The sequence below is a fragment of the Achroia grisella genome, unplaced genomic scaffold (genome assembly GCF_030625045.1).
Source record: "Achroia grisella isolate CSIRO2021 unplaced genomic scaffold, CSIRO_AGI_Agris_v1 utg474, whole genome shotgun sequence".
Taxonomy (NCBI): domain Eukaryota; kingdom Metazoa; phylum Arthropoda; class Insecta; order Lepidoptera; family Pyralidae; genus Achroia; species Achroia grisella.
This window is the reverse complement of record NW_026712878.1, coordinates 1,118,753-1,138,634: the sequence shown is the minus strand read 5'-3', so window position 1 is coordinate 1,138,634 and position 19,882 is coordinate 1,118,753. Positions and strand designations below refer to the sequence as shown.

Here is a 19,882-nt window from a genome sequence, read left to right as displayed (position 1 = left end):
ACTAACACTGCGACACGAGAATTTTATATATCAGATATGACTACTTGTATTATAACTAACTGTTATATGTTGAGACTAGATGGCGTTGTCTGTTTAACCAGGATGTTTTTTCTATGAATAGGGCTGCATAGGTCATTTTATTAAAAATGTTAACTTATTCTTATACATATTGATTATTTCTTACATAATTGTAAATATTGACAAACGTAATAATGAGCATGAATAATTTTACGTTAAACTAGCTGTACTCGCGACTTTGTCCGCGTGGAATTTAACTTTATTTTTCTAAAATAACAGTAGCCTAAATTACTATTTATTACATCAGCTACCTGCCAATAAAAGTCCCGTCCCGCCCGTCAAAATCCAGCCATTTCAGATAGCCGGAACAAACAGAAAGACAGACAAAAATTGAAAAAAATGTTATTTTGGTGTATGTACCGTATTTATATTCCTATGGATGTAGTAAAAAACGGTTATTTCGATATTACAAACAGACACTTCAATTTTATTTATATGTATAGATAAAAGTTGGTAGGTTTACGAGGTTGCATTAGCCGTGGTCACGAGTTTACTTGTCGAAACATCGAGAGAGGTAAATACCTTTATTTACCATCAAATTATTCGTGTTAAGACCCGGTTAACATTATAAATAATGTAATAATGACCCATTAAAATTTATATAAGTCTAGCAAATTCCATTTTCCATTTGTCTATAAGCTAAATAATATACCATAGTACAAGTACTATGTGAATTAGTTTATTAATCAGTTCTCTCTTTATTTACCATTAAATAGACATTAAAAGGAAAAAAGTAATTCATTTTAGTTACTTGCCAGTTCTTCTCAATTTAATGTGTATACTGAATTCAGTTCTCTATACAGATTTAATTCGATGAGAAGAACTCGTAAGGTAGGAAAAAATATTAGTACAAAAACTTGACGTTCATAAGAGACTAAAATGTCCTACATAAGACCTGTGAGGCGATGATGCGGCACGATTGATAGGTGGTATTTGTTGATGGCTTCAGTAGATTACAGGGTTGTAGAAATGATAGATTTCGCTTACTATTTTGAATTTAATGGTGAATATATTAGTTGCAAATTATGGATGAGTTAACAAAATGTACGTTGCCACGATCGATTCTACTTTTGAAGTCTGTACGTTATGCGTAGAATTCAAATTGGATGGGTGTGCGCTCCAATCAGAACGCTCCTTTTCTGTTGCGTTTTATTGCTACGTTGCGTTTTGTACGCGACATAACTGACTTTACTACTAGTGTTACTGCTGACCCCTTTTAACTGTTTACACGAATTTTACATTAAAAATATTTACTTGCAGTTGGCGATAGAGTTGAATGAGACGACGGTGGAATACGGCGATGGTGAGGAACCGGATGCGGTGACGTTACTTTCCATACTACTTGTTGGTATGTACTCATTCAGAGATAAGAAACTACTTCTAACCGACTTCAAAAAAATATGATTAATAATATAATAATAAACTCTTTATTGTGCACATAGAAGAAATACAATAAGAAAAACAGTAAAACGATCGGTCTTATCGCTGTAAGCAATTTTTTACATACAACTTGGAAAATAGGACTATCGTAAAAAGAAGATGGCACAAGACACAATAATTATTAATAGAATAAATAGACATACAATTACACATGTAGGTATAATATATAAACTAAACTTAAACATATTAGAAGGTTTCAGAGATCAATAAAAGAGCTATAGAGAGAGATAAACGAGATCTTAGTCTATTTTTAAATATTTCATGAGATTGAGCAGATCGAGTGGAGAGTTCAAAAGAGGGGAGTAGGGAGTTACAGAAACGAATGACTTGGAAATAGCTTAGAAGTGAAAGAGTTAGAATAATATTTGAATTGTTGTAATAATGGCGGATGATTTTCAATTTAAAGGCTACTTCGGTTTTCTACTGTACTAGCCGAACCGGTAAAGTTTGTTGTGCCGTATAAATTATTTCCGGATCCCTTAACACCAAGACGTATAAAAACAAAGTGTCAACATCAAACTACGACCTCATCTTAGATTTACCTGTGTACGTCCACTGCAGGACAAAGGCCTCCCCGAAAGATCTCCACGACGATCGGTTCTTTCATATTAATAATATGAAAATTGTTGACAATATTCTAGAAAAAGTATATTTGTTTAAATATCAAATATTGGTAATACAATATTAGCTTACTCACAAAACTATGTAATATATACTTATTTTATATTATTACAAATTAAGCGAATTTTGTATAATGGATAGTATCTCACACAAAAACTAAACACATTTAACTCCCTTTGTTGTAAATGTTTATTTTATTACGTATCTTAATATACATTACATTACACAATTATATACCTACTGTATATAAAATTCTCGTGCCACAATGTTAGTTATCAGAAACGGCTTGACCGATTTTTATGAAATTTTATATGCATATTTAGTAGGTCTGAAAATCGACCACTATCTATTTTTCATACCTCTAAGTAATAATGGTTATACACATCTAACATTTATTTTTTGGACAATTTATATTTTTGTAATGTGGCTATAAAAATACATACAATCCTAAATGTTTACCAATCTCTATTTCTTAATATCGATACATATTTATAATTATAACTTATATGGCAATACAACGTTTGCGGGATCAGCTAGAATTAGATATAATACACATAGGAAAACATTTAAGAAGACGCAACTCGCCCGCAATTTTAGTACTAAAGGTACAGCAAATGAAATCTATTTGCACCCGTGACTCCGAATTTGATTACCTCCATTGGGTAATACCACGTAATACTATTGGGAGTTCGTCGGACGATGTCGAACCAATCCAATTTAGTGATTCCAATAGTATCATCGCATCATCGTTGCATATATAGTATAATAATATGAAACTGTATATGTATAACCCCAACCACGTGTTGTTTGCAGCTTCCGCACCATTCTTTTTATATTATTTTGATACCTCTTTATATATTTCACATTTTTACTTTGTTGTGAGCTCTCTTGGAATATACACGTACACTTAAATGCAGGATGAGTATACTATTAAAAAAACCAGATAATATATGTGTGCACGATTCACCTTCTTAGACCTTTATCATATTATTTATATATACTTAAAAGAAAAATGAAGTCTTAGAAAAATTGTTTCTATTGTTCGATTATTTATCAATTTTGAAATATATGTCTTTTACCATCAGCAATCGTAGATTCTCTTATAACTAAAATTAAAATATATACAGTTCTTAGAAACATTAGTCACTAAACATACATACTTTATTTATAGGTAGAGTTTATCGTAAAGTCTACACCAAGATGAAAGCCAGTGTTAATTATACTGATTATATTACAACTATTCCAAAGAAGCGGAGTGGAACATTAAAAGTATTTTTTAATTACATTAAATTTCTTCCTACATACTGCAAGATCTCGTGTCATTTCTGTGTAACAAATTTATTTCTTTTCTATATTCCACTTTGTTCCTTGGTGTGAATAGTTCAGTAACTATTCTACCTAGTTTTCTGCTTCGTATATCCGTAACAGTTAATGTTAAAACAGAAAAGCTATCATTTTAATATTTCTAAAAGAAACATATCAGCCAACAGTCATTTGAATTTATCACCGATTATTTATGTTTTAAATACCATAGCTTTGTATTGAAATATATTATTTATTAGATATCGAAGATATACATGTATTGAAATAAAATGAAATGAAATGGTGTTTATTTGGTAGATGCTTAAACACAGACACTCACAATTTCAATAAACAAACAAAAAACTTTAAATATTGCAACATTTAAAAAAATATATAGAAGAAATATTTTACCATTTTAGTGTATTAAAAAGTTACGTGCATGTGCTATTGCTATTCAAAACCAATAACTACATACGATTCAATACCACTTACCGTAGCAATGCAATCCACGCAATTAGTATAGTACTCACATCTCATTTGCTCATACCTGCAGAGAAAATATTGTTTTATATTCTAAGTATGCACAAGAAATGAAATCTTATTCATAACTAGTAACAAAGTTATTTTAATATACGAGTAGAAAATTAAGTTATTTAAAAAGTTCCATACTTTATTCAAGTTTTTTATCACAGCTTTTTCTATTAGATAAATTTATAATTAATTTTAACTTATTAAAGTTAACATTCTTCACGGTATTGTTTTGAAATTCATTTTAAATACGAGTATACAAGTTAATTTATTAGAAGAAGTAAATTGTCTTCTTGATTATGATAACAACTGAAATTGAAATTGAAATGTAGGTAAACAAAAGACTTACTATAATAAGAATTTTAACTCGGTTGAGTATTTATTGTTCTTAGCAATACTAATTAATATTTATTTATCTTTATTTAAGTTGAATTTTAAAAGTCCCTTGAATATGGGGGAATGGGGGAATGTTTCCTCTAGAAACCATCTTGATAAAAAAAAAAATCTATGTCATCATGCATAAGAATATCATCCATCCATCTCCAGTGTCACTTAGCGCAAATAGGTGCAGTATTTCATTATCAAGCAAAAAAGAGTAAGTTTGAACCAACTGATTAGTTTCAACAAATTATATCTTTATAATATAAATATAATTAATTTTATTCATCTACTCGTATTTCCACCGCCATTGAATTTTCCAATTGCGTCTTTCGTCTTTGTTTAATTAAGTTGATGGTATTAAGTATTTTTTGATTAGAAACCTTTTTATACAAAAATATACAGTAGAGCAAACATTTTAGTGTTTATTAACATTTATTAAGTATATTTTATATTGACCTAAATTAGGGCAGTCTGTGTAAGTTAGGATAAAATAAATGTATTATATATTTATTTTATCGTAACTTACGCAGGCTCTGTATAGAATACATACTATATCTAGAATACGTTCTAACTGGACTACTTAATTTTGATTAGATTCCATCCAATAGTCTTTATATAAAAAAGTAACAAACAGATCTCCATCCCAGTCTAACAAACTTTCGCTTTAAAAATATTAATGAAATGCTTGCATACTTTATTTATACTTTATTATTCCTGTCCAATTTTGGATATGATTTAGAAAGCAAGTAAAATGAGATCAAATAAAAACTATTATATTATATATTTATATTCAATATCTCAGCGTGTGTGAATAAAATATACAGTATTCAGAAAGAGCATCTTTAAAACGTAGATATAACAAAATTGAATAAGATCACGTGTAGCCGTAGTACGGGTATAGTTGTGCTGATTTTGTAATGGAGTCTTGTACTTATCATGAAATATTTATTCATCATTGCTTTGCCTTTAGCTCATTATTTGGGGACGGCGCAGTATGTCATCCTCTTCCACTGTACCTTATCGGTCACAATTACTGATACTCTCCTTTTATTAGTATCATCTTTCACACAATCCATTCAACTTTTTTTGATCGTCCTCTCCCGTTGTATCTAACCACGTTCATATTATATACTTTCTTTGTTTATTTTTAATTTGATATATGTTAAGTGTTATAACTTTTATTCAAAGTGTATTGCTAATTCTCATTGGCTGAATTTGCATTCTCAATGTATCGCTAAAATATATTATTTATTTTATTTTATTTATTTTTTATTGCACTCTTAAATAATATATTATACCTACTATTATGCTTTCTAGTCTATTACTCTCATATATAATATAAAATTTCATTGATATCGTTAAAGTATCGAGAATTGTATAATACGAGTATGTATAATAACATCGTTTATCTATAAGTGGTATTAGATACTGATTCTGTCATTTCTTTTCAACATTAATATATTTATAAAAGGGGAAGCATCATTTATTCTCTACTCAGCAAAGTCGGAATTAGACGATTTTATTATTTAAGCGTACTTGCTTGTCTGTAAAACATTTACTGGAGGAAAGAACCTCACTTTAATATTAAATGTGGTCTAATGCAACATGGACAAGTGGTGCGCAGTAAGAATTGCATTTTGTTAAATTCTAAATGCACTACTCGTTTTCACGTATAACCAGGTATATATTTATTTATATACTAGCTGTCCAGGTAAACGTTGTTTTGCCTTAAAATAAAAAAAAAATTAGGGGTGGACTACCCCTAACATTTAGGGGTATGAAAAATAGATGTTGGCCGATTCTCAGAACTTCTCAATACGCTACCAAAATTTCATGAGAATCGGTCAAGCCGTTTCGGAGGAGTATGGGAACGAAAACTGTGACACGAGAATTTTATATATAAGTTATATACTCGATTTGATGTCAAGTTTTTTATAATAAAATTTGATAAGGTACAATTTAATAATTTAAAATTGTGTTCCACAAAGATCTTGATTAGTAACGTCCAATATTTGTTCCAAAAAGGAGCAATTATTATAAAATAACAATAAATCTACATAGCTTTAGGTGTAATATGTATACATCTATAATATATAAAGCTGCATTACGGTGACTCACTCACTGATTGACATAGTTGTTCTCCCAGAAGGAGTGCCGGGGGGTCGTGACGATGTATGGGGGAAATGTTCCTTTGGCTAGGGTGACCACGAGAAAATTCCGAAATTTGGGAAAATCCAAGATGGCGGACAAAGATGGCGGCTAACTTTTACAGTTTCGCTCGGATCGATTCCGTTCAAAGAGTGATTTGGCACGTCTCGGCGGGACCCAGAATGTGGCGTAAAAACAAAAAATTAAAATCCAAGATGGCCGCGAAAAAATTGCCAAAAACTGGTTGAAAATTTTCTAGGGTTTCAAAAACCGAAATTCCCAGGGTAGTTGCGGGGGTACTGGCGACACCGGTTGTGGAGCATAGGAAACTCGAAGGACTCGACTTCTAGGGAAAATTATGAAATTTCGAAAATCCAAGATGGCCGCCGAGTTGGGGGCGTGTGAAATTGGTCCTAAAAATCCGGATTATTTTCAAAGTCATTTTTTAGGTACAGGGCAACCCCGCAGCGAGTCGGCTTCTATGGGGCGATGATGGGTCTCGGTATAAAGTATTGCCAGCGCTAAAAATAATTCCCGAATTTGGGGTAATTTGGGAGAAATGGTCCAAAAAGTGGGAAAAAATTTTTTCGACATTTTTGACAAAAGAAGCATCAAGGCCTATCGAGAAACATCCCCTAAAGGGTTTTAGGTGGGTTTTGTTGGAATTTGCTGGCAACACCCATACATGGTATGACCAAAATAGAAATTGGGGTGTCTCTCCAAAAACTGAAATTCCTAGGGTACTTGCGGGGATGCTACCGATCCCTATTGTAGGGCATTGGGAGGCTGAAAGACTCGGCCACTAGGGAAAATTATGAAATTTCAGAAATCCAAGATGGCGGCCAAGCTATGGGAGATTTAGTTTTTGGAAAAATTTTGGGATATTTTCAATCGCGTTTTTGCTGCACATGGCAACCCCGTAGCTAAACGCCACCTACTGACATGGGTAAGTCCCAGTAAGAAGATTTGCCAGGGCTAAAAATTTTCCCCGATTTTGGGTTAAATTTGGAGAAAAGTCCCATAAAGTGGGAAAAATTTTTTTCGACATTTTAAATGAAAAAGTCTTGTTGGTCTACCAAAAATCGTCCCCTGAAGGGGTTTAGGTGGATTTTGTCAGAATTTGCTGGCAACACCCATACATCATGGGACAAATTTTGAAATTGAGGTCTAGCTTTAAAAACTGAAATTGATAGGGTACCTACGAGTGTGCTAGCTCAACGCACTGTGCGGCGTCGGATAGCCGAAGGACCCGGCCCCTAGGGAAAATTATGAAATTTTAGAAATCCAAGATGGCGGCAGAGATAGGGGAGTTTTGCTTTTCGGAGAAAATTTGGGATATTTTTAAATGTAGTTTCAGGACACTTGGCAACCCCGCAGCGAGTCGACTTCTATGGAGAGATGATGTGTCTCCACACAAAGTATTACCTGGTATAAAAATTTTCCCCGATTTTAGGGTAATTTTTGAGATAGGTCCTAAAAAGTGGGAAATTTTTTTTTCGACTTTTCAAACAAGAGAATGATGAAAATCTGTCAAAAGTCATCCCCTTAAGGATTTTTGGTGGTTTTTGTCAAAATTATCTGGCAACACCTCAGATCAGTTTTCTTAGGGAATAGTACAAGAAGAAGTCACCGAAGCTCTACATAATGTATGGACGAAATGTTTCTGCTACTAGGGTGAATACGTCAAAAGTATTAAGAAGTAAAAATCCAAAATGGCGGCAGAGATAGGGGAGTTTTGCTTTTCGGAGAAAATTTGGGATATTTTTAAATGTAGTTTTAGGACACTTGCCAACCCCACAGCCAGTCGACTTCTATGGAGAGATGATGTGTCTCAACACAAAGTATTACCTGCTATAAAAAATTTCCCCAATTTTAGGGTAATTTTTGAGATAAGTCCTAAAAAGTGGGACAATAATTTTTGGACATTTCAAATAAAAGAATGATGAAAATCTGTCAAAAACAATCCCCCTATTGATTTTAGGTGGTTTTTGTCAGAATTATCTGGCAACACCTTACATCAGTTTTCTTAGAGAATAGTACTAGAAGGAGTCACCGAGGCTCTATACAATGTATGAACGAAATGTTTCTGTCACTAGGGTGAATATGTCAAAAGTATTAAAAAGTAAAAATCTAAGATGGTGACCGAGTTAGGGTACTTAATTTATGATGACAATTTTAGTGACTTTTTAAAATTCAATTTTGGGGTACCATTTATCCCTGCAGCGAGTTGACTTCTATAGAGCAATGGAAACTCTCGGTGAAAAATTTTACCTGGTCTAAAAATTTTCCCTGATTTTGAGGTAATTTCAGAGAAAAGTAAAAAAACGTGGGATTTTTTTTTCGTTAATTTGAACAAAACAGTGATGAGCATTGGTCCAAAATTATCCCCCAAAGGATCCTAGATGGTTTTTGTCAAAATCACCTGGCAACACCTTACATCGATTTTTATAGTAAACCGTACTACTAGGTGTATGTAACCTCTGCTCTGTACAATTTATGGATGAAGTGTCTGTCACCAAAGTGCACAGTATTTAAAAAAGAAAAATCCAAGATGGCGGCCGAAATAGGATACTTTATCTATGATGACAATATTAAAGACTTTTTAAAATTCAGTTTTGTGGCACCTATCATCCCTGCAGCGAATTGACTTCTATTGAGGAATGGAAACTCTAAATAAATAACAGCGTGAAATAAAGAAAGTAGATAGTTACGTCCTTAATTAAATGTTGGGTAATTATTAAGTATAAATAAAAAACTTTAATATTATTAACCATGTTTTTAGGCAGTTTAATTTCTGTACATTATTATTTCATTTTTAATATATTCACATACAGTAACAGAAGAAATTATTTAAGTACATACATTTTAAGGTATTTTTTTTATGGTAGTAAAAAGTTTGATTTAGCATATGTGGTAGATTTATTCTTCGACTGTCTCGATGTATATTACAGGTAAATATGAAGAACATAATGACAAAACTACAGCACTATGTATGAAGGCGATGTTTACATTATTAATGTTTCTTATTAGAATATCAACGACCATGAGTGTGTTCTTCACGTAGTTCAAATAAAAATTACTGTATAAACTAGAAAAATATATAATAGCTAATAGATAATTTCATACACCACAATAATTAAGTGGAACAACGGTAGAATGAGAGTAGGTACAGGTAATAAATTCTACAGATGTCTAATGCTTGTCCTTAAGCCCAATACATGGATACAGCCACAGATAAGATAATATTACATAATACAGATTTGTTTCGTGACCACAGCACTTCATAACAGAACAGTACAGACTATAAAATAATTATAGGTCTCATGAAAGAATTTGTTTGCTTAATTTGTAAATTAAATGAAAAATAAATTTTACGATTCAGGCATAACGTTAAAAAATTCGTTGAGTATTTATAATTTTTTAATATAATATAGACATATTTATTGATGGATGAATTGGAATTACCTATATCTTTTTTTATTAGTTACATTTCTTTTATTTTACATAATATAGCTTGTAAATTAACAATAATTTTTAAGAAAGGTTCCATCCATTCAAGGAAAATCCATTTTAATTTCAATTAAAATAAATATTTGTATTTGAAAAAATATTTTTTAGAATACAATTCTAAAATATTTGTCTAAAAGAATAATTGTTAATTAATTTAAAAGACAATAACTATTTTAAAATGAAAATAGAAAAAAAAATATTAACAGTTCTGATAATTTTCAAAAAGAAGAATGGATTCGAATTTTAAAATACATTGTTATAAAAAAAAACAAAAGAGCGGGAAATCGAAGGAGAAAATTTCAATTTGGCGCTAACGCGATCAAATAACTGACACAGAATTGGTTAAAAGTGTTAAAACTTGTTGAAGTTGAAGAATATTACAAGGGTAAGTGATTATTTTTATTAATTATTTATGATTTTAGTTATATAATATGATTTAATTATCTACTTACTTATTGGAATACTTTTTACTATTTTCACAAAGGTACGTATTTTAAGTAAAAAGTTTTATGCTCCATATTTTACTATTGAGAGTTTAAGTGGTTACTTTTTATAAAAATGTTGATTTTTAAATCTTTATTTAACGCATAGACATTGAGAGTTGAATAAAACACTAATAACGTGGTTGACCACTCCAATGATGGAGTAGAGGAATGACAATCTTGTGAAATGTTAAATATTCTAACAGGCAGTTAGGAGAATTGAAGTACTAACACCTTTGCAAAAAACAAAATATTTAATAATCCAAAAGCTTCCTAGAGCAGTGATATATCACTGCAGTACCATCCCTGCAGCCAGACATTAATGTGTTGCTATGATATGATATATTATGACTATCCAATGTTTTTCGATTCATCAAGACAGTGACAGAAGCTTAACCTATTGGTTACATATATAGCAAACTATCATAAACTCTAATAAAAAATATTCTTGTAGATGGAAATGAAACGAAATGTTGGTCGTCCAAAGAAAGAACTTCGTGGCCGTAAACCACAGCCCAAGAAGATCTCTGAAGGGGTTACCAACACTTGTAATGAGTTGCTACATGCAACTCACAATAAGGTAAATATCTTGTTTGTTATGTGTATTTCTATAATGACACTTATTCAACTGCTCCAAGATAGACTTTGTACAAAGTTTATTAAAGTTAAAGTCTGTGTGTGGTACCTCTGTCTCAATTATTTCAACCGCCATGTAATTTTCTTTGAAAATTATATTTAGATTGAAAGGTGAAATATGGCTGAAAAAGTACAGGGTACAGGCATGAATTCTTAGTTCTGTGGAATAGTAATAATGAGTTTAGAGAGAGCAGAGTATCTAATAATGGTGTAATAGTCTATGGTGTTGTTCATATATATAGGTGACATTTTCCATTTACTACCAGATGTGCCATCACCTTGTTTGCCATTCCATTTACATAAGAAACATAATGTTTAGTAAGGTTTACTTTAACTAGGTATGATATTACTATATTTAATGTTCTATTTTCCAAGTGTTATGTGTTATATCTTAACAGTTAAATATTTTATAATCATGTGTTATTTATATTATACTAACATTAAAAAAAAATAGGAATCCTTAGTCGCATTTTTTTTAAATAAAAATATGTACATCACAAATTATTAACCTATTGTTTAATAAATAAATTAGGACATGTAGACAACATACCATGTCACTTTGAAATTTTCAGCTTTACTATTTGCTATTATTAATCTGGACATAGGTTATAATTGCATTAAACTAATGAAACGAAGTATTACTAATGTACTGCATTTTAATGTGGAAATATTTCTAAAAATTTCAATATTGCATTAAAATAAAACAATCATATTAATGAAGTGGATGTATAATTGAGAAATTTTACATGTAAATTTATAATTTATCTTATATAAGTACTACAAGTTTAAACTGTGATCTATAGTAGGTATACCACAATAACTAACTCTTCTTATAATCTGCCTGTTTACTCTGCAAACTAATTCAGAACCAATGACACTTTCACTCCTTTTTATACTCTTGAAAAACGCCTGGGAACTGAGTATAAAGATTGGTTTCACAATTTTGGAAAATTTGCCACTTTTGCACATCAACATTTTTTATTTTTTATCAACATCTCTGCCATCCCATTTGGTTAGTACCTCTTGTAGTCTCATTGAACAAATATTTGATTATGTAGTAAACACTGTTTGTTTTCTTTAGTAAAATATGGGACATGGTGGATGTGGTTATTATGTCACTTAATTTAATAAGTACTCACGGTATGTAACTATAAGTATTACGATTAATTTGTCTGTTTTCATGTATTCTATGTTTTCACAGTATATTTTATTATTACCCAATTTAGAAATTGTATAATACAAAATCTTTAGAGCAACGTTACACCACAATGTATACAAATCTACAGTTCTACACCAACAACAATGACAGCAGATATATAAACTCTTTGATGACAACTATGACAATTGACACTCACAGTTAGACCATAGAGTTTCCGACGTATAATTTATGCAATCGAAAATCGAGATTATGATTCTTATATTTTATTTTTATATCAAAATTTTCAATATGCATCTAAACAAATTAAACACATGATTTTTTATTTTTTCTTATTAATGAATAACATTAACAATTGTTATAAAGTGTTGATTTCTTTTAACAAGGTTTTAAACAAGAAACGACGCTGTGATTCTAAACAGTCGATTGTACGGAGCTGTAATCAAAATAATGATTCATTCTTAAGTAATCATAAGGTAAATAATAATTTATTTTTTTCATATGTAGAGATGATAGATATTAGAAAAAATCAATAATAATATCATGAATAAATATTATTATTATTATTATTATTATTATTATCAATGTCGATATGATGTCAGATTGACCTGACATCATGACCTTGAGGTCAGCCACTGGTCGGTCACCTGACAGTCGCCTGTATATAGTATACAGGCGACTGTCTATTATTTTGACGACCTCGGTGGTCTAGCGGTCTAGCACACCTCTTTGCAACCGATGGTCGCGGGTTCGATTCTTCGCACGGCACAAACATTTGTATTCATGAGTATGATTGTTTGTATCGGTCTGGGTGTTTTCTATGTATAAAATATGTATGTTTTTCCAAAAATAAAAATATCTATGTATTTTAAAATAACGATATCCTTATTAATGCTTCTGTTATTATATTAGTATGGTATAATTATACTTACATATTTTAGGTGGTAAGTAGTATAAGTGATCACAGCTCAGAAAAACAAAATTCGAGTGTTTGGAGTAACAGTGTCGTGGTATTGTCACCTGAAGAGTCATCTTCACCAATGACAAGTCAACACTCCAAAAATGTAAGTGGCATTGTATCTATTACAGAATATTAGTAATTTTCAATCGATTGGGTATTTATTTCCATTGCATTTTATATTTCAGTTTTTTTATAATATACTACTGGCTATACACGCGACTTCGTCCGCGTGGAATCTAACTTTATTTTTCTAAAATAAAAGAATATTTCTAAAGTAAAAGTAGCCTAAGTTACTCCTTATTATATTAGCTCCCTGCCAATAAAGTCCCCTCAAAATTGGTCCAGCCATTTCAGAGATTCGCCGGAACAAACAGACAGACAGACAAAAATTGTAAAAAATGTTATTTTGGTATATGTACCGTATTTATATCCATAGGCATGTACTAAAAAAACAGTTCCTTCAATATGACAAGCAGGCACTCTAATTTTATTTATATGTATATATTTATTCTATTTTTGTGTTTACCCTTAGAATAAATATTTTTTAATTCTCTTCCAAATTATTTGAGCGAGTTTTATTTTTTTCTGAACTCCTAGAGATATGAAAGTCTATTTCAGATTTTGATAGCCACTCTAAGTGTTTGTATGATTCTATAGGTCAAATTATTAATGCAACTGAAATGGCAAAAAAGCTGACAGCCCAGCTAATGGGAAATGATAATCATTGCCTTTATATGCCAGTAAATGAACAGCATCACGGATACCACATCATCAAGTGAGTCCGTGTGAGAAGAAAACAGAGTATGTAGGTACAAAAGCCAGTCTGGGCGCTTAAGCGATAACTTTCAGACAACCTTTGTGTAGAGGAAAAGTTCTGTCTTTTCTCCTCTACTCAAAGTTTGTCCAGTGGGGTGGATGGTGCATGAGTGGAATAAAATAAACATAAAAAATAATAGTAATATATAAAATATATATATACATAATATAAATATACAATAATATAATATATTTTTTAATTAATTATTTCATTTCTTGAAATATAATGTAATTTGATTTTCAGGACGATTTAGACATTATGACACTGGACCATTCGATTAAAAAATTTAAAATTTGGAATAATGATGTCATTGTTCTATCTTCTAATACATCCATGTCGGTATCTTCCATTGAATCTGATATTATGGTAGGTATTAAGTTTGTCATAAGTATAAAGTTGGTTTTTAAATTATAATATAAATACGTCTAATTATTACTTAGGCAATTACGATGCAATATTTTGTGTTTAGAAAATAGTAACCTAATCATGTTTGTAAACTAAAATTTATTTATTTATGAAGATTTTTAAAATTATTTCTTGGAATTTAATTTTATTGTTAATAAAGACTAATTAAATAAGCTTTTGAAAACTTGATGGTGTTGCATTGTTTTATAACAAAGTATCCGTGATTAATTTTCATAGAAATTATATCTTTTGCGAGCAAATTGTAATCTTTTGATAATCGTAATTTTCAAAACATGAACATGAACAAAGGTACATAAACAAAATCTTCTAATTATTTTTCTATATTCTAGAATTCTAAATCGATGGAAGACAGCAATGATATCAATGTCCCAACTGTATGCAAGGAACCCACATTGTCAGCTAATTTCCCTTTGGAGGTTTCTCGGATTGACATGCATTCGGATGAGCCAAGTGTCAGGTGTGTCGCTGCCGGTACCACCCATCAGGGTACTTTGCTGGGTGGTAACAATTTGCAATGTGTAGTGATGTCGGCATGCGGTTTAATTTATTCGTATATTAAGGGCCAGGCTATTTTTACTACTGACGATATCGATTTTATTTTAAACATTGGAAATCATATATATTTAAATGTTGTTCTCCGTGACGCAGAACCTCGACTTATAGAACCAGAGGAAATGCCGACATCATTAGACATGGCACATTATAAAGTAGACTTACGTGTAGAATGGACAGATCAGGGATTGTATCCGTGCTACGAGTCACAATTAAGCAATGCGATAATAGATTTAGAAAATAAAATTCGCACGTTATTTCGTAGACACAATTCCGCAAATAGCGGCTTTCAATTCACCGGCCAAAATGCGACAGTGTCATTTTGGAAATCTAGCGGTAATATTCATACTCAACAGGTAGACGCGACTAGCTCGGATGGAATCTATTATTTGTTTGATTCTCACGCAGTAGATTCAAACCGTACGTACAGTCATCGCAGTGAAGAAAATCGGGCAAGACTGTTTCAAATTAATGGGCTTCATAACTTAGCCCAACTTTTATTATGTAATGCAGCACTAGATGGTCACCAGCGTGAATATGCAATTCACCATATCATGGTGACATCATATGTTCAAAATAATGAGGAACTATCTACTCAATCGGTGATTGTGGTAAATAATGATAAAAGGTTAGATACACCGGTACCTATGTCCTGTATTACTGTTCTTGAAGAAAATAGTAAAGTACATAATATAAAGCAATTGAAAAAATCAGGGCGGCCCTTAAATCTCAAACATGGACCAAAAAAAATCAACAAAAGCTCCCATTTGGCAGCATCCATAAAGTACAATGCAACACATAAAAAAGTCCACCAAAATGCTGTTAAGCTATACACTATTATCCATCCAGAGATACACCGTAAAGCTGTGTCTCGCTACATAGCAACAAATCCTGAAGTAAATCGTGGAGCAGTAGCTCGATATACTGAATCATACCCAGAGGTACACCGGGACGCTTCACAGCGCTATCGTGAAACTAATCGCGAGCAAATTAATGAATGTGATGCTATGTATAATCGGGTAAGAACCATAGAACCAATTTTAAGAAAAACAGGATTAATAGGCGAGAGATCAGGAAAAGGTTTGGACTATATAGTATTATATTCACTTAAAAAGACTTCCTTGGTTGTTAATGATGTTTACAGCTGCCCAGAATGTAGTGCAAAGTTATTTTACGAAGAGAAGGGCAGAGCACAATGGTGCTGTGGAAAAGGACGATTTAATATTATGCATTTACCTCCACTTACTGAACAATTTTATTCTAACCAGAAATTCATAACGTACGCTCGAGCGTATAATAATCTGTTTGCTTTTAGTGCTTTGGGTGTTTCACATGGATATCAGCATCCAACGACAGGACTGAGTTTTATTAAAATTCAAGGGCGAACGTACCATAGAGTCTTTGATATGTCGTACACAGAATCCACAAATCCTATCGGACTTTATATTGACGATGGCGAAGAGCGAAAAAGATTGGCACAAAACCGTAATCTCGATCAGAACATTTTGCAGGAGATTACAATTTTTTTAAACACAGTCAGTCCGTTTATCGATTGTTTCAAACGACTCTCTAATGAACCCTCCACAGAGGCACGGCTTGTGTTCGAACGTACTTCTCGTGCCACACACGGAAATATTTTAGGCGATATGCCACGCGGCGATGAAATTGCGGCTATCATTAGTACCGACAGAGAGCAATATGTACCTAGAAGTATGTGTATATGGAAAATTGGGGAAAAGAAACCGCACACAGTCGACATCTTTAATCCATTATATGAAGTATTTCAATATCCATTACTTTATCCACACGGAGGTGTTGGATGGACAATAAATACTCTGGATAATCAGGGCCACAAATTGTCACAAGTAAAATACTATAGATGTCTTCTGCTGTCGGAGTCCCGATTTTCGCAACTAGGTCGTCTGTCAGAGGAATGGCTTGTAGACATGTACTGTAGAGTCGAGGAAGAACGGCTTCGCTATGTCGCTAATCTGCAGAAATGTAATTCCCAAGGAGAACTTCGTCTCGCTCCTTTGGAAGAAATTGCTAGAGATGAAACTGTACAAGGAGAAGGCGGTGTGGTACCAGGTCGTGTATACTTACCAAATACGTTTACGGGTGGTCCACGTTACATGAAATGTAAATACATGGATGCGATTGCAATCGTTAATAGATTGGGAAAACCTTCGTATTTTTTAACGATTACATGTAATCCCAAGTGGAAGGAAATAGTAGTAAACACTTCCTCAAACAGTATCATGCCTTCAGCTTCTATTTGTGCCCGCGTATTTAATTTAAAATTGTCACAATTATTGAGAGATTTACGCAGCGGATCTTGGTTCGGTAAACTGATATATATTTTATATGTAATAGAGTTTCAGAAACGCGGTTTGCCACACGCGCATATATGCTTTCGCGTAGACGGTGGTGGACCGGTACAGAATATCGACATTGATAAAGTGGTACGTGCAGATATACCCGCTGAACACGAAGCGGATGGAAGATTACGCACGCTGGTACTAAAACATATGGTTCATGGCCCATGTGGCATTAATCATCGTACTAATTTGCCGTGTTGGGATGCGGAAAAGCAAAAATGTACCAAACATTTTCCCAAAAAAGAAACCGACACCACCTACACTGATGAAAGAGGTTTTGTAGTATTAAAAAGGGATGCGTCGAACACAGCCAATATCTCATACCGAAATCGTAGTGTAACAGTTAACGACCTATGGATAGTACCATATAATGCGGCATTGCTATTAAAATATGATTGTCACATAAATCTAGAAATATCTTCAACGCGGAAAATCGTCAAGTATCTTTTTAAATATATGACAAAAGGCCCAGACGAAGCACGCGTAGCGATTGTTCCAGACGAACTTCGCAACAATGAAATAGAACAATATGTGACCAAACGATATATAGGTGCTTGCGATGCCGCATGGAGAACTTTCGAATTTGATCTCACAGCACGAGAACCTACCATAAAGCAGTTGACGGTACATCTAGAGGGACAGCATACTGTATTTTTCAGACGAGGTCAAGAATCTGAAGCTGTTGAGCGATCTAATTCTGATCTATTGAAATATTTCAATAGGCCATCTGAAATAGAATTCGAGAACCTCACGTATCAGGACTTCTATGAAAATTACATAGTGCATGCCTCTCGACCGAAGACAAAGAATGTACAGATATTTTCAATTTGCGGAGGAAAATATTTCGTTACGAAAAGACAACGCAAAGAGATGGTTGCGAGATTATATTGGGTGGCACCGAACAGGGGCGAGCAGTTCTATTTAAGAATGTTGTTGAGTTCTTTCCCGTGCCGTGGTTATGCCGACTTGCTAACTTTAGGTGGACCAAATTGTAAAACGTTCCAAGAGGCAGCTCGGGCAGTCGGTATTGCTAACGATGAAGAAGAATACGAGAAATGTATTCAAGAGGCGGCAGCATTTTATAATGGAAAAAAGCTTAGACACTTTTTCGTGCTTTTAATTACCAATGGCGCCCCTGCAATGATTCTGTGGGATAAATTCAAACATCTCATAAGTGAAGATATTTTGGAACGCCACCCAAACGATCAAGAAGATCGCGCGTATAACCAAGCGTTAAAGGAAATTGACCGACTCCTCCGCAAACATGGAAGTCGTCTTCAGGACCAAGGGCTGCCACTTGTTCGAGACGACACAACAGAATTAGATAGAGAGCGAGTGGAATATAATAATGACAGTTTGCGCGAATTCGTTACTCGATGGGTACCATTATTATCGCTTGCACAGAAACGCGTATTCGATCACGTTATAAAGTTATTAGCAACTGACCACTCTTGTGACGAGACACCTCGTACTTTATTTTTGGACGGCCCTTCAGGCACTGGTAAAACATTGTTGCTAAAAGTTATAGTAGCGTATGTACGGGGAATACTGAAAGCTGTTGCAATTTGTACTGCGAGTTCGGGAATAGCTGCACAGAATTATGAAGGCGGTTGCACAGCTCACAGTATGTTCCGATTACCATTAGAAGTGATCGATGACACGAGTCATTGGAGTTTAACCAATGGTACCCAGCGGGCTGAATTAATCCGCGAATCCTCCATTATTATATATGACGAAGCGCCGATGTCGCACAAGTATCTTGTACACATTCTGGACCGGTCGCTGCAAGATTTGATGGACTGCAGAAAAGCGTTCGGAGGAAAAATTATGATTTTCGCTGGTGACTTTAGGCAAATACCTCCAGTTGTACCGAGTGCGAGATGTCACAATGATATTATTCAAGCGTCCCTCCGAACATCTTCTTTATGGAATGAAATGACCCAATTTTCTTTGACAGAAGCTCAAAGAACGCGCAACGACGAGGGATATTCAGATTTTTTGTTAAACCTAGGCTCCGGTGCCTGCGAATCACACACTTTTGGCTCAGGGAGAAATATTCAAACGCTAATCAGTTTACAGAATTTAAATGTGGTTACCGAACTCGACGATTTGCTTGACTTTGTCTTTCCTGGCGATGTGTTGTGCGATCCAGATGAATGCGCGAGTAGAGCAATATTATCCACTCATAACACTAATGTTAATGATATAAACGCCCATATATTAGAACGCATTGATGGCGATATGATTCATTGCTATGGTGTTGATAGCGTAGATGTGGAACACGCCGACGAATTTCATCTGGGTCCCGATATGCTACATAAAGTACAAGCTAAGGGAGTGCCTGATTACGATCTGCCAATAAAAAAGGGCTGCGTCTGCATGATAGTAAGAAACCTCAGCTTTGTAGACCGACTCGTGAACGGTACTAAGGTAGTCGTTGTAGATGTATCGCCAAGACTGGTGACG

At 33.3% G+C, this 19,882-nt stretch overlaps 1 protein-coding gene across 1 annotated transcript in view; it reads left to right on the top strand.

The window, feature by feature from the left end:
• Window positions 1-19,882, top strand: part of LOC131845461 (dopamine receptor 1-like) — a 38,216-nt gene that overhangs the window by 5,281 nt on the left and 13,053 nt on the right. The window contains exon 2 of the mRNA XM_059194524.1: window positions 1,339-1,426. Within this exon, the coding sequence (XP_059050507.1) occupies window positions 1,339-1,426 (88 nt within the window). The remainder of the gene's footprint in view (window positions 1-1,338; window positions 1,427-19,882) is intronic.